Source organism: Euphorbia lathyris, chromosome 2, assembly GCF_963576675.1.
Source record: "Euphorbia lathyris chromosome 2, ddEupLath1.1, whole genome shotgun sequence".
NCBI lineage: Eukaryota > Viridiplantae > Streptophyta > Magnoliopsida > Malpighiales > Euphorbiaceae > Euphorbia > Euphorbia lathyris.
The window spans coordinates 100,204,410-100,229,201 of record NC_088911.1 but is presented as its reverse complement, the minus strand read 5'-3'; the positions used below and the strand labels follow the sequence as shown (position 1 = coordinate 100,229,201).

General features: G+C 37.8%; 1 protein-coding gene across 1 annotated transcript; it reads left to right on the top strand.

The window, feature by feature from the left end:
* Nucleotides 1–20,481: 20,481 nt before the first annotated feature.
* LOC136219136 (putative BPI/LBP family protein At1g04970) lies at nt 20,482–23,787 on the top strand. Its single transcript, XM_066006393.1, has 6 exons — nt 20,482–21,012; nt 21,096–21,235; nt 22,180–22,531; nt 22,609–22,854; nt 23,095–23,214; nt 23,378–23,787. Exons 1-6 carry the CDS (start codon nt 20,617–20,619, stop codon nt 23,540–23,542), a joined length of 1,419 nt encoding a protein of 472 aa, XP_065862465.1. The 5' UTR covers nt 20,482–20,616; the 3' UTR covers nt 23,543–23,787.
* The last annotated feature ends 1,005 nt before the right edge of the window (nt 23,788–24,792 follow it).

Sequence of the window (24,792 nt, the reverse complement as noted above, 5' to 3'; positions counted from 1 at the left end):
TCTAATTTAGTCCCTATCAAGATCTGTTCATGGGCCATGCCTAACTGTTTTTTTTTATCTAGAAATGCCCAGCCCATATCTCAGCCCAGTCCATTCCACCGTTAATTTTGGCGGGTTCAGACTCAAAAATCAAATCTTAATATAATTGGTATAAATATTTTTTGATTAAGTGGGATTTTCCAAAAGAACATAATAAGAAAAAGAAAGAAAAACTTACCAAAAATCCCCAATCATTCTTGTCCTTCTTGAAATCGAGTTCTTCCGGTAGTTGTTTATCGTTCCAAAGAATTTTTCCTATTTGAACAAACCCAATTAAAACCACCAGGATCACGAAACACACCATCTGTCTTCTAGAGAAGACCATCGTTTACGTTACTTTGTATTTCTGATTTTCTACATTTTAATGGTTGGTTTTTTTTTGGGTTAGAGCTCTCACTCTATGCCTATGCATCGCATAAACATAGCATTTTTTATCCGATAGACTGGAAACGAAATTGTACGGTAATTCAATTTCTTCTAAACTTTCTTCTTTTTTTTAGTAAAAGCTGGGGAGAAGTGAAGTTAATGACGGACATCCCAGCTAGGCTGGCACCCCCAAAAAGAAACCTCGCAAGCCCGAACTAAATAAATAAAATGAGAGAATCGTTTATAAGAAGAAGAGTGAAAGAATAAAAAACAAAGAAAGAATAAATAACGAATCTAAGAGCCTAAGAAACTCTAAAATTAACAACGTTACAGATATCCTGTAGAATATGATCGTGGCAGAATGCCGGAGCGCAATTCCACCATTTAATGCTAGGGGCCGTAACCCCGTGTCTAGCTAGAAGGTCCTCAACCTTATTTCCTTCCCTATAGATATGTGTGGCAATGATGTCCATGTTGGAGCATTAGTGAAGACATTTCAACCAGGATTGTTTGACCTGCCACGGTACGACTGAAGATCTGTTTTTCAGCAAGTTTACCACAAACATAGAATCAGATTCTATCCATAGCTTGTTCCATCCTTTTTCCCAAGCGAGATCCACAGCAAAACTCACCGCCAAAAGCTCAGCCGTGTGTGCGTAGCCGAAGGAGATTGGAAACGAAAAGCACCCTCTTGCAAAACCCCTTGCATTTCTGAAAACACCCCCAGCCCCGGCCGGACCAGGAGAACCGAGTGCAGAACCGTCCGTATTGACCTTTAGCCAATCCCGGGGAGGGCAGATCCAACGAATTCTGATAATGTTTGGAGCCGGCAGCGGACGCGGTTCGACTGACATAAGGCGGAGGATCCTCATTTCAAAACGGCTAATACATAAGCCCTTGGCAAGTCCGCTTGATTCCTTTGTATACACCCGAAGGCGCTTAATCGAATTTTGGATTGAAGGGAGCTCATTATCGAACATGCTTTTATTTTTCTGATGCCAAATAATCCAAATGTAAGTAACCGAAGCCGTTTTCCATGAAGCTTGGACCTGTTTGCCAAAACGGAAGCTCATCAATTGTGAATAAAAATCAGTAATGCTACCTGACAAGTTAATCACCACACCAAAATTGTGACCAAGGAACCTCCACAATGCTTTAGCGAAGCTGCAGGAAATGAAGAGATGCTCTGTCCATTCAATAGAGCCACAACAGAGAATGCAACGAGAGGCAAAGTTGAACCCGCGACTTTGCAGAATTTCCTGGGTAGCGAGCCTATTATGCAGTAATTTCCAAGAGGTGACTGATCGTGTCGGCGGTATATGTCTGCCCCAGATGAATTGTCACCACTGAACTTCCTGCCCCTCCCCTCTGAGATGATTATAAAGACGACGTACCGAGAATATTCTGTTAGGATCAGGCTTCCAAAAGCAAATGTCAAGGTCACTCCAACCCCGTTTGATTGTCCGAATGTTCATTTGAACCAGAGACGGAAGCTGTTCAATATTGATCCACTCTTCACCAAACAAACAATCCTCTACCTTTGTGGTTTTGACACGTTTCTCTTCAAGAGACAAACCAATCTGTTCCGCCACCATTGGGGAAATCCAGTTATCATTCTAGAAATTCAGCTCAGAATATTGCCCAATCCACCAATTAGCCTGGGAGCGCAACTGGTGATAAATCACACGGCAGGAGGCCCAAATCGAAGATCTGCTAATGTGCAACTGCGGCAAGCCAGAGGCAGTGAGGAAACGGGACTTAATTAGCCGGGTTAAGAAGCCATCGCCTTGAATGATCTCCCAACTGATTTTCCCAATTAAAGCTGTATTGAACTCACTGATGTCTTTAAGGCCTAAGCCTCCAGCAGGGATAGAACGACAACATACCTTCCAATGAACGGTGATCAGCTTGCGCGACTCCGTGCAACCCGTCCAAAGGAAGTTTCGGATTTGTCTATTGATGCGAGAGATCAGCTTTGAAGGCAATTTATAAACAGAGAAGGCATGAACCAAAGCTCCCGTGAATGCTGATTTGATCAGCGTTAGACGACCCACGAAGGATAGCAAGCTGCCCTTCCATTGACTGAACTGAGCTAAAAAACGGTCAGTTAGACCCGAGAGATGACACATTTTTGGCGCACCGGTGAATAAAGGCACTCCTAAATAGCTAATAGGAAGACAAGCTTGCTGAATTCCAAGCAAATTTGCAAGCCGATTGCACCTGCTGATCGAGATCCCCGAGCCAAAAAATACTGATGACTTTTCCCAATTGACCATCTGCCCCGAGATCCGTCCATATTGAGAGAAAAGTGTTTTGATGCTTTCCATGTTCTTGACAGAAGCCTTGGCAAACAGAATCATATCGTCTGTGTAGAGGAGATGTGACGGAAGAGAGACTTGACGAGCGTAAGCCATGGGCAAGAATGAACCCGAGGATTCCATTCTATTAATTAATCTGCTGAAAAAATCTTCTGCTAGCCCAAAAAAGATTGAGGAGAGGGGATCCCATTGTCTCACGCCCCTTAAACAAGAAAAAAACCCTTAGCCGCTCCCCCAACCAGGACGGATAAACGAGCAGAGGAGATGATGTTTCAGACCCAGTCTCTAAACTTAAGCGAGAAACCAAAAGCTTCCAATACAGTAAGCAAAAAGTTCCAATCAAGCGTGTCAAATGCCTTTCTGATGTCTATTTTGAGAGCCATGTTCCCGCCAAAGCTTTTCCTGTCTAGAGAATTTTCTCCTTCGGAGGCTGCAGTGATACAGTGATGGATACTGCACCCTTTGATAAAACCAAATTGGTTACGAGATATAATTCTAGCGGCAATCCCAGCCAGACGGTCAGAAAGAATTTTTGTTAAGATTTTGTAACAGAAATTCCCAAGCACAATTGGTCTATAGCACTCAATTCTATTTGCACCCGGCACCTTAGGCAGTAGAGCAATGAGGTTCGAATTCATCCCCGGAAGAATGTATCCATTTCTAAAAAATTCCCAAATCATATTACAGACATCTAAACCAACAATCTCCCAAAATGCTTGATAGAAAGAACCCCCGAACCCGTCCAGCCCCGGAGCACTGTCGCGATCCATTCCAAACATCGTGGTTTTGATTAAATCCACCGTCGGAATAGCAGTTAACTTAACGTTTTCCTCTTTCGTTACTAGCTGAGGAATAAGCGATGCCACTTCCGATAAGTCAGTAGGAGCAGCAGTGCATTTGAACAGCTCTGAATAATAGTTGACGACATGTTGCGCAATCTCCTCCGAATTGGTTGATAGATGGTCATTTATGTACATAGCCTGAGTGCCTGCGGACAATTTCCTGACCTTTGCCGCTCGATGAAAGAAGGAGGAATTTCTGTCCCCAACTGTGAGCCACTTCGCACAGCTCTTCTCCCGGAGATTAATTTCCTGACGCAACAACTGCAGCTCCAGATCACCTTGAGCAGCCATTTCATTCGCATGTAACTCCATCGATAGGCCATTTACAGAGATAATCTGTTAGATAATCGCAATTCGGTTGTGAGCCCTTTGAATGTTCAGTTCCACTCTACCAAATATCCTTTTATTCCAATCCCAAAGTACAGGTCGAAGGGTCCTCAGCTTATGACATAATAACTGAGCTTGCGGAAGCGATATCGTGGAGCTAATCCAGTGCGATCTGATTACCTCTTTAAGAGAAAGGTGAGTTGTCTATATGGATAAAAAAACGGAAGCGCGAGATCTGTTCATCCCCTATTTTGCAGCTCAATAGCAGTGGACTATGATCAGAGCAATGCCTGGGCAAAACTACGTAGCTGATCTTTTCCCAGCGATCAATAAATGCATCTGAAACTAAAACTCTGTCCAGCCTGCATTCAACGTGTGCATTCCCTCTTCTGCCATTTGACCATGTGAATTGCGCACCCATTGTGTTAACCTCAACTAAACTGGCCAGATTAATGAAACTACGAAATTCAGTGCAAGAGCCAGCTGATGGGGCGGAGCCCGACTTTTCGTGAGCGCCAGTAACTGCATTGATGTCACCCATTATAATCCACGGCTGATCCTGATTTACATTTAACCCCAGCAGTGAATCCCAAAGAAGAAGGCGCCCAACCCGGGTGTTGCTTCCATAAACAAAGGAAAACATCTGCTTGTTCTCAGGACTACCAACCTCCAGAGAAATATGCTGATCATGTATGCATACGCTAGTGTAAAGAATAGTTGATTTGATAAGGACCCATAATGATGGACAAGGTCTATTATTTGTTGATGCAAGTGTAAAACCCAGAGAGTCCCAAAAGAACCTAGGCCTACTTTCAAAAGAAATTAATGGTTCAGCAATACATATAATGTTGGGTCTGTGTGTCTGACATAACAGCTTTAACGCTCTTTGCATTCTGGGGTACCGGATCCCCCTACAATTCCAAAACAATGCTAACATAGGTACCTGCTTGGAGGCCGGCTCGACCTTTTAGCACGAGTTTCTCTTGACTGTTGCATAGCCTTTTGCTTTACTTTCCTTCCCTTTACCAAACTCCAGGCAGCCGCAAATTCTGAGGTTCAGGGTGATGATCCTCCTTTTTCTCCTCTTGGGAGTCCCTGTGAATAACTAGCTCCAATGAAGTTGCTTTCGGGCGCTCAATATTGATAGGAGGTGCCTGCCAGTCCCAATTCTGTAAGTTTGGAACTTGTGGATTCGAGTAAGGTATGTTTGCCATACCAACAAACCGAGGGATCTGGCTTGTTAGCCCTGTGAAGACTTGAATGGCCCTCTCCTCGTTTGGCTCCTTAGACGACTGACTTTTTTCCTATTCAGACTCCAAATCACTGTAATTTGCCCACTGCACTGGTTGTTTTTGCGCATTGTTGCTGTCCAACTGTATTTCGGCATTCTGCACCGAAGAGCTCGCTTGTTGTTTGGGCTTCCAAACCTTGAGAATAGGCAATCGCTCCCTCGGTGTTTCCGTCTGCAACTGTTTTCCTTCCCTCTTGTTCTCTCTACCCGGGTTATGACGGCAGCTCATAGCAGAGTGACCAACAGTCTTACAGATATTACAGAACCCTGGTAGGTTTTCATAATCAAGATGCACCCATTGTCTTTTGTTGTCAGTATCTACTCTTAATTTGAGTTGTAGTTCCTGAGCTAGATCCACATCAATTAATACTCTAGCAAAATGCCCTAGTTCCCCTTCAATTGTATTTCTATCAAAGCGTAGGGGGGTGCCTATGGCGCGTGCAATACTCGCAAGTATACACTTATCCCAGTATTCCCAGGGTAGATTATAAAATCTTACCCAAAACTGGGCCGAGGATGATTTATAAGCTTCTGGATTAAAACCAGGTGACCAAGGGATGAATCTCATAATACCTGGTTTAAGTGGGATTGCTCATTGGCTCCAAACTTCCTGCAGCGCCTCCGCTGTCGGCATGATAATGTGGTAGAATCCTCTGCCTAGAGAAATTAGTTTCCAATCCATTTGTCTCCCCCAAATTTTGTTCAATTTGCTCTTTAGATCGACCTGTTTCCATGGTGTTTCACCTTTCAGCAGATTGATACGCCCAATTATTGAATTTTCACAAGCCTTCAGCCTTTCTTGATACAATGATATCCGGATTTTGACCGCCTTGAATCCCCCTTCCTCTGTAATCAACGATGGGGACACCGGTTGCTGAGTCGTCGGATCCTTGGACCCTATTAGCGTTGCCGCATAGGAACGGCTTACAGTTTCCTCACCCAATGATTTGGAGAAGGCATCGCGGCTGAACAGCCGGGAGATATAGATGGGGTTTTCTCGGGAGGCAATGGTTATTGGGGTTTTTCTGGTATTTATTTGAGGATGGGTTGTATTGGGCTGGTTCTTGATGAACGAATCCCTGGAGAAGAGGTGGGCAATCGCGAATGGCGAGCTCAACGGAGTCGTCATCAGCGAAGAAGGTGGAGGAGATACGACCTAGGTCAGACCGTCGCCCATCATCGAAAGTGACTTTGAATATCTTCTAAACTTTCTTCTTACTTTTATTATTATCAACTCCATAATCTATCACATCAATTGAAGCTTTAGTTTTTTTGAAAGCAATTCAAGCTTTAGTTTAGTAATGAACTAAATCACTATAACTAGGGTAAAATGATATTGGATTAGCAAATATGAGTTTATAAAATTAAGGTATATGTATTCTATTTATTAATTAACAATAGATTTAGTAGAACATGCTTAAAGCTTTGTTGTAATGAATAGAAAGGAATATGAAACAATTGAAAGGAGTATCAAACCAAAATCAAAATCAATTGAAAGGAGTAACAAATTAAAATCAATACCATCCACTGAAAGGTGTAGATATCAGAATGGTAATACAGACTTTACAAGAGAAAGTTGAATCCATTGAAAGGCGTGGATATCAGAATGGTAATACAGACTTTACAAGTAAAGAAAGTTGAACTAATAACAAACTATACAAGATGTTCAAAACCTGTTGTTTTTGTGGTTACCTTCACCTGAATAAGCAAATGTAGATTGTTCACTTATATTAGTGGTGCTAGAGGAATAAGCAAACGCAGATTGTTCACAGGAATATGCAAACGCAGTGCCAGAGGATGCATTGTCAACTGCTCTTAACTCAACATGAGCAGGAATAGAATGATTATTATGGTACCTGAATATGTCAAATAACTGAACTTACTGAAAATGCATAGACAATGCTTAATAAGAAAGGAAAGAAGGCCTACGGATGATTAAGTCGGACCCAATCATCATATCTGCAACATAACAAAAAGAAAAGGATTAGTTACGAGGAAGTCACAAATGACTTGAAATATTACAATGTTATACATTTGTTAAAAATTTATCAATTTGTCAAATTTTAATGATTTTAAACCACGCATTCCTGAAATAAAGGAAAAATTGTACCTTTTAAATTTAAAATCAATTAATTACTGAAATCCCTAATCTTTTTCTTCCCTTTCTAAATTGAAGACTTTGTCATCAAATAAGAAAATTTTTGATTCAATTCATACCAGAACTCTTCAAAAAAGTATCACTCATATCCTGAATGTGAATTTTAAGTCCTCTTTTCTTCTTGCTTATGTATTTTCTGGATTTCAATTTGTTAACCTCAAAAACGTGTTTTCTAAATTAATTTATAAAATATTTTGTTGATGAATTCTCAAAATTCCAGACATAAGTAATAAGCAGATGGTGCAATTCTCATTATATCTAGGGCTAGGCATGGATCCTAGAAATATGAGATTGGACTGAATATCTCAGGAAAAAAAATAAAATTGGAATATAATTTTAACCAAATTCGACTAGTTCGGTCAAAAAAGTCAACAATTTGGTCCGATTTTGATTTTTTTTCCTCAGATATTTGATATTATATAGCATATTTAAAATCCATTCCCAGCCCTAATTATATCAATTTCAAATTTAAATAGTGCAAGTTATATTTCTTCACCCATTGTCACTATTATTAGGACAATTGCCTTGAACATTCTATACAAGGCCCGAATTTTCTCAGCATGTTTTCTAGCAAAAACTTCATAGCGTGCAAACAATTTCAAAAAGCAGAAATAATTCGTGTTTCTATCAAAAGCTTTGTAATATTTAATCTGAAATTTTAAACATGGTGCATTCTTTCTTATTTTTTTTATTGATGTTTTATTTGTTAATTTTTTTTTGTTTCTTAGGATGTTTTTGAGGAAATTGTTTCTCACTTTCTGTTGAGAACTGTCAATTTATTGGAAATGTAGATTTGAAATGGATTAAGGGAAATTTGAATTTGGAAAATTCTAATATATAAGGAAAATATTGAGAAAGTAAGACATGAAAAAAAAGATGCAAAAGCAACCAAAGGTTGGAAGAAATATTGGACGGAGAAGAACAAAAGAAAGGTGAGAAACATGATTGAGAATTATAGTTTTGAAAAATAATTATTATTTGAACTAACAACTATAAAATTTGACAAAACTAAAATATAAAATAGGTTTTTTATATAACTATTAAAAGAAATTAATTAATTGATAATACACAAACGATTACTTGCATTAACTGTAAAATTTAACTCATAATTGATGTTCTATGTAATTTTCTCAAAAGAAAACAATCAATGTTGCAAGACAATGTTTAGATTAAAAAACCTAATTATAATAGATAAGAAACTCTTGCATGTCAGAGTAGTTAGCCTTTACTTCTTCTGTGAGATTAACCCACGTCGCCGCTTCCATCAAATCCTATGCATTTACCAAGCAAAATAAACCCATAAATGAGTGACAGATTCATTAAAGAAAGATTAGGAAGGTTTGCAAATGCAAAAGAACAGAATAAGAAAAAGAAAGAAAAACTTACCAAAAATCCCCAATCATTCATATCCTTCTGGAAATCGAGTTATTCCGGTAGCTGTTTATCGTTCCAAAGAATTCTTCCTATTTGAACAAACACAATTAAAACCACCAGGATCACGAAACACACCATCTGTCTTCTAAAGAAGACCATCGTTTCTGTCGACTTCTTCGCTTTTTGCCGCCGCCGATTTAGGGAAGACAGATTACTGATTCTATCATGACGGATGGAGTTGCCATTTATAATTGTTAAATTTCTTATTTAGTCCCTATCAAGATCTGTTCATGGGTTAGGCCCAGCTATTTTTTTTATTTAGAAATGCCTAGCCCATATCTCAGCCCAGTCCAGCCCACCGTTAATTTTGGCGGGTTCGGACTCAAAAATTAAATCTTAATATAATTGGTATAAATATTTTTTAAGTGAGATTTTCCAAAAGAACAGAATAAGAAAAAGAAAGAAAAGCTTACCAAAAATCCCCAATCATTCTTCGCCTTCTTGAAATCGAGTTCTTCCGGTAGTTGTTCATCGTTCCAAAGAATTCTTCCTATTTGAACAAACCCAATTAAAACCACCAGGATCACAAAACACACCATCTGTCTTCTAGAGAAGACCATCGTTTCTGTCGACTTCTCTGCTTTTTGTCATCGCCGATTTAGGGAAGATAGATTACTGATTCTATCCTGCTATTGGACGGACGGAGCTGCCTTTTATAATTGCTAAATTTCTTATTTAGTCACTATCAAGACTTGTTCATGGGCCAGACCCATCTGTTTTTCTTATCTAGAAATGCCCAGCCCATATCTTAACCTAGTCCAGCCCACCGTTAATTTTGGCGGGTTCGGACTTAAAAATCAAATCTTAATATAATTGGTCTAAATATTTTTTGATTGAGTGAGATTTTCCAAAAGAACAGAATAAGAAAAAGAAAGAAAAACTTACCAAAAATCCTCAATCATTCATCCCCTTCTTGAAATCGAGTTCTTCTGGTAGTTGTGTATCGTTCCAAAGAATTTTTCATATTTGAACAAACCCAATTAAAATAATTAAGATAAAATCCCTAAACACAGTGAATAAACAAATAATATGAATAAAGAGAAAATACTAGAAGAGAAACGATCTCACAATACTTGAAGATTCCTGCCTTTGAATTATCCCTTAACCGAAATAAAGGGTTTAGCTATGAATAGCCATTAAGAACAAAATAAATGTTTCTCAGTTTTTCAGTCTGAAGAACAATCTCTGGGAAATGTACGTAAAAATCTAAGAAAGAAGAGAGAGAGAGAGAGAGAGAGAGATATATATAATCTAATCTAAAAACCTAATGTTTTTGTAAATAAGATATATCCCTCCAAATTAGCTAACAAAAGAATATATTTTCCCATCACAAATCTTTTCTAATCTTCTCATATCCCTTATTTTCTGCCTTCTTCTTTGAGTAGGAAAGAGTCCTGATCAATCTAAACATCATCAGTTCGGAGGTCTTAGTCTTGGGCAAGACTAACTCCAATTTCGTTTCAGCTCCTTTGATTCAGCTAGTCTTGGGCAAGACTAACTCCAATTTTGTTTCAAGTCCAAAGTTTCTTCAAATTAAGTCCAATTCTGCTCCTTTTAATCATTTGAGTCATGTGGAGACAAATCATACCAAAACAAGCAATAATATCCGAAATAACACTAAATTACTTAAATAACCTAGCACTAAAGTGGGCATTTGAACGTTGAATTGGACACTTATCAGAAACCTACAGGTGGTATATCTATAGTTGATCTTGAGGAGGGAAGGTTCCTGTTTCAATTTAACCATATCTTTGATCTGAATGTCGTCCTCAATGGTGGACCATGGTCCTTCGATAACAGATTACTGATCCTAAAGAGAGTGGAACGTCAAGAAGATTTCTACACGATCCCATTACATGAAACTCCTTTTTGGATTCAGCTTCACGACCTCCCGAGTGGTTATCGGTCTGAGAAAACGGCTGTTGCCTGTGGTTCGTATATAGGGACTGTCATCCGGACGGATCTTAGGGACTATATGGAGTCGTTTATAGGCTATCTGAGAGTACAAGTAGTGCTGGATGTCCGTAAAGTGTTGAAACATCGAATGAAACTTGGGACAACAGGCTCAAATTGGGTTTGGATCAATTTTAAGTATGAAAGACTTCCGCACTTCTGCTTCTTCTGTGGCCTAATCGGACATGTTGAAAGAGATTGTGCCATCTTTAGAGCTCTCCATGATCCTGACCACGCAATTTTATATGGGGCATTCCTAAGAGCAGTGTCGCGACGAATTGCACAAAATTCCTCCCCATGGCTCAATTCAACCCCTCTATTACTTCAGCAGAAAAACGCAGACTTACCCCTGCAGCAGGAAAATCTCCTCAAGCAAAAAGCACTCGAAGTAAATGAGAACATTACAGATGAAGAGGAAGAGATTCGAATCCTAACAGATATGAAAAGAAAGAGAAGTTCTGAGTCTGATTCAAAATCCGCACCTATGGACGGTATTGTGAATGAAATAGAGATATCGGCAGGTTCCACAGAAGGGGCCAGCCGGAAGCCATGACGTGCTTAGTCTGGAACTGCCGAGGAGTGGGCAACCTCGAGACAGTGCGTGAGCTCAAGGAGCTTGTTCTAGTCCATAAACCGACTATCGTGTTCCTCATGGAGACGATGGTTAGTGAAAGTTCTATGTTACATGTTAAGCAGTCTATTGGTTTTGACAAACATTTTGTGGTTAGTAATGATCGAAGAGGGGGTGGTGTGACTTTGTTCTGGACCAACGAGATTACGGTGAGCCTATTAAAATTCAGTCTTAACTTTATCGATGTCCGTATCTTGGGTGGAGGAAATTTGGATTGGTGATTCACTGGGTTCTACGGTTTTCCAGAACATGGTAGAAGAGCCCTTTCATGGAGATGTCTTAAAGACCTGTACAGATTATCTAACTTACCCTAGTTAGTTATGGGCGATTTCAACGATATGCTCTATTCTTATGAAAAAAGAAAAGGTCGGAATCATCCGAATCAGCTTTTGTTAGGATTTAATGAAACGATAACTTTCTGTGAGTTGTCAGAGGTACAAATGATAGGATACCCTTTCACCTGGATTAGACAAAGAAGAGGGAAAATTACAGTTGAGGAGAAGCTAGATCGCGGGATTGCTAATCAGTTATGACATGATATTTTCCCGACAGCGAACATACAAAACGTCATTACCACCCAGTCTGACCATTCTACGTTAATCCTCACTACTAAGGTGATAACAGTCCCAAGGGCTGGACTATTTCGGTACAAAAATGCCTGGGGCAACGAGGAGGACTGCCATAAGATTGTTGCGGAAGCCTGGTCGAATAATAGCGAGTCTCAATTCCTTCCGAAACTGAAGGAGTGTCGACAAATGGTTGTAGAGTGGGGAATTGGTTTCAGAAGAAGGTTCCGTGGTCGAATAAAAAGGCTTCATAGCAGATTAGAAAACTTACGAGACAACCCTGATTCGGAGGAGTTTAAGAGGGTTCGCCGGGAACTGGACACAGTGAGGAATGAGCAGGAATCATAATGGCGTCAAAGAGCAAAAGCCCAATGGCTTAGAGAGGGAGATAAAAATTCCCGTTTTTTCCATGCTTCGGTTAATGCAAGAAGGAGACGTAATGACTTTGACAAATTGAAGGATGATTCAGGGGTAACTCGCACATGGAAAACTGAACTCGCAACTAGTATACAGAACCATTATATGGATATCTTCAAGTCATAGGGCAACACAAACCTCCATATTACCGAATAAATTCAAAGCCGAGTGCTGGAGGGCCTAAAACGACAGTTGGGGTGTGTTTACATCGTTGAGGAAGTGAAAAGGGCAGTATTTGAGATGCATCCGGATAAGTCCCCGGGGCCGGACGGTCTTAATCCAAGCTTATCAACAACACTGGCAAGTAATTGGAGATGACATAGCCGCCTTTTGCATTGAGTGTCTTAACTCTGGAATAATTCCAGCTGAGCTTAACCGGACAAATCTCATGCTTATTCCAAAGAAGAAATAACCGGTGAATATCTCGGATCTTAGGCCCATTGCCCTCTGTAATGTCATTGTCAAAATTATGATGAAAGTTATTGCTAACAGGCTGAAGGGCATCTTGAATCATATTATTTCTACAAATCAAAGTGCGTTTATCCCTAAATGTTCCATTATAGATAATATTATGATTTCATATGAGGTTGGTCATGCTCTCAAATTGGGGAGAGGAGGCAAGAAAGGATATGCAGCTTTGAAAATTGACATGTCGAAGGCATATGAAAGGGTTGAGTGGGCGTTTCTACAAGCTATTATGATCCAATTCGACTTCCCCAGCCAGTTCATCGATCTAGTATTGAGCTGTGTATCTTCGATTGAGTACCAAATTGTTAATCGCAACGCTAAGTTCCCTATTTTCAAACCTACAAGAGGGCTTCGGTAAAGAGATCCCATCTCGCCGTATCTTTTTATCCTGTGCACCGAGGGACTCTCAACGTTACTTCAGAAAGCCGATGTCAATGGAAAGCTTCACGGCTGCCGGATTAGTCGTGGAGCACATGTGATTTCTCACTTCCTATTCGCAGATGACAGCTATTTTTTCTTCCGAGCTTCGGTGGAAGAATGTATGGTAATCCAGGAGATTTTTCAACAGTATGAATCAGTCTCGGGTCAGAAAGTCAACATCCACAAATCCAAAATTTCATTCAACGCTAAAGTCCCCCAGGACAGGAGGTTGGAAATAACGTCATTGTTACAAGTTGAAACCGCTGCCCTTCAAGATAGCTACCTTGGCCTCCCATCTGCGGTTCGACGCAATAAAACATCGACTTTTTGGTATATTGTGGACCGAATGATAAGAAGAGTTAGAAGTTGGCAGAACAGACAGTTAACACAAAGCGGTAAAGAAATCCTGATAAAAGCAGTTGCTCAATCTCTACCGTCCTATGTATTTCAGGTTTTTCTCCTTCCGAAGTCCATCTGTAATAAGTTGGAAATCATCCTTAATGCATACTGGTGGGGTAGAGGGATTAAATGGAAAGCCTGGGAGACTATGTGTACAAGGAAAGATTGGGGGGTTTAATTTTAGGCGATTCCACGAATTTAACCTGGCATTTTTGGGGAAGCAAGCATGGAAATTCATGAATCAACCTCTCTCATTGGTCAGCCGCATGTTTAAAGCGCGCTACTTCCCTAGGACCAACTTCTGTGATGTGAGTCTGGGAGCAAACTCGACTCTCATCTGGGCTAGCATATTTCAGACACAACAGCTACTTCGTAAGGGAGTGATATTAAGGATTGGTAATGGGCAGAGCACTCGTATCTAGGGAGACAGATGGATCGATTCAGACTCGGGGGTGCCTGCTATGGTTCAGTCAGGATTTGATCAGAATTGGACAGTTGATAGAATTATCAAAGACGGCGAATGGAATGTCGAGTTACTCACGGATCTCTTCACACTTGAAGACAGACAAGCTATACTTCAGATCCCTATTTCATTTTGTGGAGGAGAATACCGTTTATGTTGGAAGAGGGATAAGAAAGGAATCTACAGTGTTAAAACGGCTTACTACACTCTATCAGAGGCATTTCCTAAACCACCGGACTCAGTGTGTAATGCCCCTTGGAGTAAGCTCTGGCAATTGGATTGTCCCCCTAAGGTGAAAAACTTCATGTGGCGTGCTGCATGGAATATTGTTCCAACCAAGGTAACCTTATACAATCGTCGGGTTGATATCGATATTAATTGCCCTTTTTATCAGAACCATGCGGAATCTTTAATCCACACCCTATTCCAATGTCCGTTTCTTGCTCGTGTATGGCAATCTCCTTTGATGCTTAATCTCAAAAATCTGGATCAGCTCAACACGACAAGTTGGTGGAGCGAGGCGTTAAGTAACAGCAATCAAGAGGTAGCAGGCCGATGGGCAACGATTTTATGGTTTGTCTGGTCCTGTCGAAATAGCTGGTTATGGGACAACAAACGTATTCATCCTGAACAGATACTAAATCGGACTTCGGAGATTTGGCAAGCGTGGAGATCAGCAAACAATACGGGTGGCAGCAGAGTCACTCCAGAAAATCGCGCTGCTGCTGAGTGTTGGATCAGCCCTGTATCTGGAGTGAAGGTAAATTTCGATGCTGCTGTTAGCAGCGTAGGATATATTGGAGTTAGAGCTTGCATCCGAGACAGTGAAGGGAGATTTATAGCAGCTAGATACAGACGAATAATGGGTCTCTTCTCTCCAACCGTCGTGGAAGCCATCTCGTGTAGAGAAGCGCTTAGTTGGATCAAAAACAGAGGAGAAGCGGAAGTATGTGTGGAAGGGGATGCACAGATAATTATCCAGGCGTTACTTTAGGAAACTGACGAAGATAATTCTCATCTCGATCTTGTGCTGTCTGACTGTCGTGAGTTAGTTCAATCCCGCAGAACTCTTTTCATTTCGTGCGTAGAGCTGCTAATCAGGTTGCGCATGAAATTGCTAGATTAGGATTGCCAAGTCCAGTAGTGACAGTAACCAACTTACCCCTAGTTCGATTGTAAGCCTTTTGGCAGTTGTTTCTTAGCATTAATTCAATTCATTTATTCATTCAAAAAAATCTAGTTGAATTTTGTAATTAAATACAAATTGAATGAGTTAATTAACCACTCGAAATCTTAATTAAATACAACCTCAATGAGTTAATTTTATTATAATCGTATAACAATTCCCAATTTATATCCCTAATTTATCAAACACTCATTCAAAGTTTTAGGCAAATCCCAATTTATCAAATACACAATCAAAGTTTAATCAAATCATTAATTTACCACTCAGAGTTGGTTAAAGAGGTGCTTGTTTACCTACTTTTTACCTCATGTTTGTCTTTTCGTTTTAAAATGCAGAGTCTTAGGTGTTTGGTTAGGCTCCTCCTGTTTGCCTTTTCCAGTTGAAAAGCAGCTTTTTCCAACAGCAACCAGCAACAACAACCAGCAAACAGCAACAACAAACAGTAAGTAAAACAAACGGGCTCTAAAACATTATTGGTAAACTTAAAACCAAAAGTATATTAGTATATTATTAATAAATTATTATTTTTTTATAAAAAGAAATTAATTCTATTTATTCCAAACTAATTCTACTTCCATTAGGATAGGTATTTTTTTTTCTTCTTAATACCCTTAACAACTTCAATCGTGTTAACCCTTTTGAATTCTAATTTGATAAGCCATCAATTGTTGTCACTTCTCTTTTACAGTTCAAGGCAACCGATTACTCATCTTTTTCCAGGTTTCGTCTTTTTCTCTTTCTCTTCTTCTAATTTGGTTCTTTTGAATTGAATTGTTTTCATCTTAACTGGTTAAGTTATGGTTTGCTGGTTCCGGAAAGAGTAAGAGAATCCATTGTAGGTGCTCTGCATGCTCCATTCTCGGAAGTATTGCAAATCTATTTTTAAGCGGGTGATGCCAGAATTATGATAGCAGTAAAAATGTTGAACTTACAATGATCTGTTAGCACCTGGAATTAATTTATTTTTTTTGAAGAATAAATCAGTAGATTAATAATCAGCCTCATAACATACAGTATCCTGCAGCCAACTCGGAGCAAAAAAAGACACAAACTCATTAACATTGAATAAGGCATGCCGTGCAACGACATGAGCTCCCCTATTCGCTAGTCTTGACGAAAAAGACAGACAATTTAATAAGACTCGACAATCCTGAATAATGTTGCCAAAATCTGAAAGGTCCAACTCAGATGCATTGACACTATTGACAATCGAAAGAGAATCAGAATCAAAAAGAACATTAACACAGTTTAAATCAAATGCCCAGTAAATAGCTTCCCAAAGAGCTAGAGCCTCAACGAAACGGACATCCTCAAAGAAAGGTAAAAGCATGCTACTACGACATGCCATGAACGAACCATCAGAAGAACGAAGTAACATCCTCAGACCGCTACGATTTTGAGCTTTAAATATTGCAGCATCACAATTGCATTTAACATAACCTGTAGGTGGACGAATCCAACGTGCTGGCTGTCTCGGAAAGACATGCGTTGGTATGCTGGTGACTGGAGGGACGGCCGGAGCTGCAACCTTGAATTAATTTATTTAAAGTACACGCACTTCAACTTGTCTAAAATTTCTCAATTCTCCGTCACGTGGATTTTTGGAGATTGATATATATAACACTTTAAATAAATTTAGAGGATAAATTGAACGTTTTCAAAATATAGAGGGAGAATTAACTTTTTTGGACAAGATTAGGAGCTAAGAATGTATATAAGTTTAAAAAATATATTCATTGTTAATATATGATAATTACTTGATTGTATAAAATGATAAATAATAACATTAATCTGTTATGACTATTATTTTTTAATTCATATTTAAATGGTGAGTTGTTAATTCACAGATGTAAATTTGTGCAAAATAGATAAATATTTATGTTTATCAACAGAGTTACAAACAGAGGGCGAGCCTTGGCGCAATGGTAAAACGTTGTTGCCGTGTGACCAGAGGTCACGGGTTCGGGTCTTAGGAGTGGCCTCTTGCCAATTAAATTGGCAAGGGAAGGCTTGCCCCCAATACACCCTTGTGGTGGGACCCCTCCCCGGACCCTCGCTCAGCGGACAATTTTCTTACTATAAATAATTGTTTAATATGTCATAATATCAAACTACTATTTGAGAATACACACGACTTGCCACTAAATTTACCATTGTCGGAATGTTTATAGCTATAACTACAATAAAGGATGAGTTATTCACCAAGCATATAACGATAATGTAGAACATATTGATGGGAAACTATATATGATTTCACGTGAGAGAAGCCCCAATATGGGTTAAAACAGCCACGATGTAAGTGCTCCAAGTCTATACATGACGGAAGAAAATCTGCTGTCCCATATTGGGTGTCCCCTTCCCTATCCCCCACTAATCTTATGACATGTGTCATATTAACCTACACCACATTTAACTCTAATTAACTCTGGTTAACTTCATTTAACCAAGTGTGATTAACTCCATCTTTCTCACTGCTATTATTTCTTCCTCCATGAACAACGGGTTCATGGAATGCACAGTGGAGCAATTTTTATCTTGAGTTTACCCCTGATGAATATCAATATATTGATGCAAGAAGTAGCAAAAGTCACCATTTTTCCAGCAACGGTTTCACATTCTCCAGGAAGCAAAAAAACTAAATTCAAATTAATTTTCCAATTGAAGTTTAATTTTGGATAAAATGGATATTAATTCAACTACAACATCATTGCCTATAGTGATGATAATGATATTAAATTGCAACTCTGGTCATGATTCCATGTTTAGTCTTAGCAAAAGCTCTAAGAACGGCTCGATCGGCTCCATAAAGTCATAGCCTGCAAAAGTTTTGTGATGGCTGCCGATGACGGGAAGTTATTGGGGATTAAACCATAGTTAATTCTTATTGGCGAAATTGGAGGGTGAAGGAAGAGGAAACAAAAAAAATCAAATTCATCTATGCTAATATTCCAGTCTATTGTGCATCCCATGAGCTTAAGAGGAAGAAATAGCAGGTCTAGAAGAGAGATCAGAATGAAATTGGTTAAATGAAGTTAACCAGAGTTAATTAGAGTTAAATGTGGTTAGGTTAATATGACACATGTCATAAGATTAGTGGGGGACAGGGAAAGGGACACCCAATATGGGACAGCAGATTTTCTTCCTATACATGACTATTGTTTATTCAATTTAACAGTAAACAAACAATGAGTTTTTGGCTTTGATTGTTTATATGGATGATCTTCTTATTATAGCACAAATGATCACTAAGATTGAATTTAAATTGGATATGACATTTACTATTAAGAACTTGGGATTGCCGTATTTCTTAGGAATAGAAAAGACAAGGTCGATTCATGCATTATTTTGACACATCATAATATATAACTGATATGCTTCATGAGGTAGGGTTGAGTGGTTCTAAGCCTACAAGTATCATTTCCATTCGGGTTACAGTTTTCTGATGCTTCAAATACTTATGAGGATCTAGAGCAATATAGGAGAATAGTAAAAGAGTTATCATAAACTGGCTTACACGATCAGACATAGGATATGTCATCTAACAATTGCAAAAGTACATATACAGATTGTAATGCATGTCTTGAAATATCTTAAAGGCACAATTTTTCTAGGGTTGTTTTACTTATCCAATAATGATTTTCTTACTATAAATTATTGTTTAATATGTCATGATATCTGACTACTATTTGAGAATGCACACAAGCACCAGGGGTTCACTTCACTGGGTGTTTTCCACTTGTCACCAAATTTACCATTACGGGAATGTTTATAGCCATAATTACAACAGAGGATGAGTTATTCACCAAGAAGATATCGGTAATGCCTACTTACATAGACACACTGATGAGGAACTATATATGGTTTCACTTGAGGGATATGCTCAAGTATTTGATGGGTTAGTTTGCAAATTATCCAAATCCTGATATACCTTAAAATTTATTGGCAGATATATTTTCTCACTCTTAATTGGCAGATTTATTGACCAACCCATTGAACACTGATCAAATGTAGTCTAACTTAACCAAGTTGCTAAGCATCTCCAACTTGAGGAGGGGTGTGAGAATTGTAAATATTTAATTTGTGTTATCTTTAGTAATATAGTGCATTTTGTGTAACGTTATTATAGGTTCAAATTATCTCCTAATATAAATAAAAGCTTTCGCTCTGTAATTCTTTTCAACAAGAGTAATAGGAAGATATTTCTCTTTTCTCATCTTCATTCTTCCATATTATGATACATTTTATATCATCTGAACATGAATTTTCACATGCATCTTAATAAGCAAGTGAATTTGCTCATTCACCGTTAGATATAAACTTATTAAATCTAAGTCTCAGGATACTTTGAATTTGTTGATCATCTGAAATACCTGAATACAAATAAAACAAGTTCTAAATCTCCGTTTGATAACTAAAAAACACTTAATTGAACAGTTTAAGCATTTATTTGTTTGAAGTATGCTTAATAAAAGTAATTATTCAACCATCTAAAATGTAACTAATATTTTTATTTTTTTTGGATCATTTAATATGTGCAACATTTCCAACACGTAATTTTAAGTTTTATACTATAAAAAATGTTCATTTTTGTCAAAAAAAAAAAAAAAAAACACTTAGGGTTGGTTATTAGCTAATAGTTGTTGTTGTTCTAGTAAGATGTTTGTTATTAGATATTTAATTATTATGTTTAGTAAAATTATATTGAACCGTTGTTGTTAGTATTTAAAATGTCTAATATGGACATGTTTATTAATAAAAAAAAAAGAAAATAAAAAATGTGTTACACAAACTAATAAAAATAATCTAAATAAAAAATAAAAAAAGTTTATTGAATTCAATAAAACTTTGTTCTCTCGGTAATTATGTTATAGAAATAGAAATAATATTAAGGGATAAGCTACCAAAATAGACCTACGGTTTTTTTGAGGAGTATCAGTTTAGACTCCACGTACAGAATAACATCAATATAGATTTAACGTTTAAAAAATAGTATCAATTTAGGCTTTGATAATGGAATGTGACACGTGATTAATAAAAATACTACAATTTTTAGAGAAAATGATAAACGTCGCCTAATCAAATATTATACTGTTTGATTAGGTTTAGATTAGAGTGAAAAACTCTAAATGGTAATCCGGGAAAACGTCTTATATGGTTTATATCCTAATCTAAGAATTAAATAATTGAAATTTGAAACCAAAATAATGGAGATAACTCCAAAAACCTTAATCATCCGCCTACTTGCACTTAACAACCTCCTCCAAGTCCCAAAATTATTTATTTTACATCGATTTCATGCTCAATTTGATGGTTTAATCATATTTCTTCCTTGAAATCCATGGGACATCCGATTCTCTTGTTAGTATTATCTCTTGTTTTGATTCCTGCGAGAACCCATGAGGAAGGACACATCTCTGTAATTTTACACGATAAAGGTATCAACTTTGCCAAGGATTTGCTGATAAAAAAGGCTGTTTCTTCCATTATTCCTCTCCAGCTTCCGGATATCGAAAGACACGTCAAAATCCCTATAATCGGCAAAGTCCATGTGGTTCTTTCCAAAATCACCATTTACAGTCTCGATGTTCCTTCTTCATCTGTTGACTCTGGAGGAGACATTAGGGGTATTACCTTAATTGCTTCAGGTGCTACTGCTCATTTGACTATGAATTGGAAATACTCTTATAAAAATTGGGTAGTTGAGATTTCAGATAGCGGCGCCGCCTCTGTTCAGGTACTCTTTGTTTTGATTGAACTTTGGGAAATTTCTATATTTAGTATCTGCTTTTGTTAATAATCAGTATTGATTGTGTAAAGGTTAATGATATGGAAATTTGGGTTACTGTTACTTTAAAAGAGGAAGATGGAAGTATTAAGCTGAGTATGTTGGACCGTGGATGTCATCTGAAAGATATCTCCATTAAAATGGATGGTGGAGCTTCTTGGCTTTATCAAGTGTAAGCATTCCTCTTAGATTAGCTTATTTACTGTCACAAACTATTGCTTGAATCTTTCTACTTCACATTTTTAGGTTCTTTATTTTTGAAAAACTGCATATTGAGTCTTTGATCATTTATAAATCTGTATTTTCAATCCCTAGAAAGCCTTGAAAGGCCTCAATTTGTAGTTTATACATCACCAAGGGTTCAATGTGTAAAAAATAAACAAAAAATTTGGGAGCCTCAGAGGCTCAGAATGATTTAATTAAACAAATTGTGTTTCAGAATATGATCCTAGGTTTAGCTTATATGGTTCAGTTCATGGTGACAGCAGTTTCACTCAAATAAAAATGTAATTTACACTATGACGAGGAAACGAACTTAGGGTCCACTGGAAGGTCTACCTGCGCCGGGAGCTGTCCCTTGAAGACACTCCGACGATCAAGTTAGTATAAGAGTAGTTAAGAGAGAGAAAGAGTATGGACTAGAGAGAGAAAAGAGTTACCCCTAGAATTGCCTGCTTTGGGGTATTTATAGGTTCTGTACAATATGAGGTATCAAATGACCCTAATGCCCCTGGATGTGGGGAGTTGTTCAGAGGATCTCTCTCTGGTGTCTGGACCCGATGGGGGTCTGAGGTCGACCAGAGGGATCGATGCTGAGACCACTGGTCGACTTATCATATCCTTCATCACACTATATAATGTATAGTTATGTCTTCTTCATTTATAGGCAAATACTTGTGCCAGAGATGCTTCATATATGATCAAGATTGGTACTTAGCTTTCTTTCATCTTTATATGAGTTCAAGTTCTGCATTTTAGTTTTTTGGATCAGTAAATTGCCAATCTTTTTCATGTTTGACAATGAACTTGCTTGGTTTTGTACTTTGGCGGTCTCACAGGAAATTAATTTGTGAAGAAAATCTATTCGTATTTCAATTTTATCCTTGTGTTATCCAGGTTGGTTGATGCTTTTGAAGGGCCAATAGGGACTGCAATACAAAAGGCTATATCCAACAAAATCGAAAAAGGAATACTAAAACTTGATTCCCGATTGCAATCCCTTCCAAAGCAAGTGTCAATAGATAATGTTTCTGCGATGAATGTTGCTTTCGTGGACGACCCTTTGTTCAGTGATTCTTCCGTCAAATTAGATATTGACGGTTTATTCATAGCAGCGGATAATGTTTTAGTTCCCAACTACTACTATGACAGAATGCAGGCTTCTGATTCCTTGAGCTGTCCATCTAAAATGATCGCACTCTCGTTACACGAGAACGTTTTCAATTCTGCTGCAGAAGTATACTTCAATGTAAGCTTTCCAATAAAGATAATATTATTATGGTTAAACTGCTAAGCTAATAATGTTAAGCTGATTTCTGGGTTTAGGCAGGTTATATGCATTGGACAGTAGAGAGGTTTCCAAATCAATCCCTCTTAAATACAGCAACATGGAGATTTCTTTATCCTCAACTATACAAGCAGTATCCGGATGATGACATGAGCCTTAAAATATTACTAACTTCTCCACCAGTCGTAAAAATTACGAAGGAAATTGATGCCACCATATACTTGGATGTAACAGTTAATGTTTTTGATGCCAATGAAGTAATTCCAGTTGCATGTGTCTCATTGGTATGTCATCTACCCAACCATTTCAATCGTCTTCACTTGCACAGTACTGTTTAGCGATATGCCAATTCTATGAAGTAGTTATTAAAATTGAGATATTTACTGTCTAAAGTACAGTTGTTAAAGGCGCGCCTTAGGCTCCTGGCGCACAAGGCACTAGACCGAGTGCCTTAGCACCCCCAAACACGCGTTATTTGTTGGCATCTTCGCCTTCCGATTTCTTATATTGTGTTGTTGGTGCAGGTGATTAGTGCTTCTGGTTCTCCGCATATTTCGAGGAATAAGTTAGCTGGTTTCCTTAAGTTGAAACACTTCACCGTTTCACCGAAGTGGAGCAACATTGGTGGCATGCATCTGATAGAGGTATGATAATACTGAAAGAATCAATTGGAGCTTTTGGTATCTGCAACATTTGGTTATATTTTGAGTGCCTGCAGATTTTCAATATTGTAGTTTATTCATAAACTGAGCTTGAAATAGTCTACCATGTGAACCATAATTAAAATTGTGTGAACTATATGTGCAGCCAATTGCTTTTGCTGTGGTTGAAACAGAGATAATACCGTATGTGAACCTTCGGCTCGTGAAGGGGTTTCAAATTCCGGTTCTTCACCGATTTATACTGAAGAATGCTGAGATACATTATTCAGCTTCAAAGATGATGATATGCAGCAACATTGCCCTCACATAACAACAGAATGACTGCAAATAGATTGTTCTGATATGCATATATATATATATGTACAGATATTGTGAGATTCATATGCATTTTTAGGTGTATATACATTGTAGATAAATTAAACAGCAGTAAATAATATTAGCATTTGTGTTTGTAACGTAGTGTTTATTGGAAAGATATTGTCACCACCGAACTTCTAGAATTTGGTGGAAAGTTCAAAATTCTATAATAATTGAGGAAGATTTTTTTTTATTCCACCAACTTATCTTATGGTTCAAAATGATTCAATGTTTCTATAAATAGAAACCTATATAATGTGTTAGACAAAAAAAAACCATCAATTAAGGAGGAGAGAGTGTCGATGGATTTTCAAAATACTCTTGAGTAAACCCGTCTTTGTATGGAATGATTTGTGTTGGTGAGCAATAAATTTAAGTGCGTATTTGTTTTATGGAAAGTTAAAAGAGGAAATTACATACAAAATCAGTTTTGGTTTTTATTTTACAGTTATATATCTCTATTTTCTGATTTTTATCATTTTCTCTCTTTTTTTTAGATTTTTTATCAAAGTTTCATGTTTTATTTCTGCTTTTGTCAAATATCAGTTATGTTTTAAGATTTCAACTTCTCCTTTTTCATATTTGGTTGTCCTCTTCTTTCTCATCTTCCTTTTTCCAAATCGATTTTAATTCTCTGACATAAGAAAAGGAATGGGAAGAAGTTTTTGAAAGCTTTCAAAGACATGGTTGCTTCTTATTAGATCAAAATTCATCAAAGAGACTGTTTGAGAAATTATAACATCAATTTTTTAAGAATCCTAAAAGCATCAATTTGTTGCTGAAAGGTTCGCCTTCCATGGAAGACAGATTCAAACAAGGCAAAAATATGAATGTAGAAGAAAATGACATGGAAGGAGAAGCAGGAGATGCCATTTTGAAGATAAGAAAAATCAGTGGGCGGATTAATTAAAAACTGAGGTGAGAATTCACCAGATGGAATTGTTTGGATGAGCAATGATAGATGAGATCAAATTTAATTGTGATGTTGGGAGTGGAAATTCAGAAAATGGAGGCAAGTGATTCAAAAAGTTTAAAATAGAACTCTATATAATTTCTCTGAGATGAGATACTGCAAAATCATGGAGTTTCATGGTTAAAATCAGTTTTATTTTTTAAATATCTGACATTTTAATAAATATTTTTAAAATATTAGATAATTGTAAATAATTAACTAATCATGAGTAATATGTAATTAACCCAAGT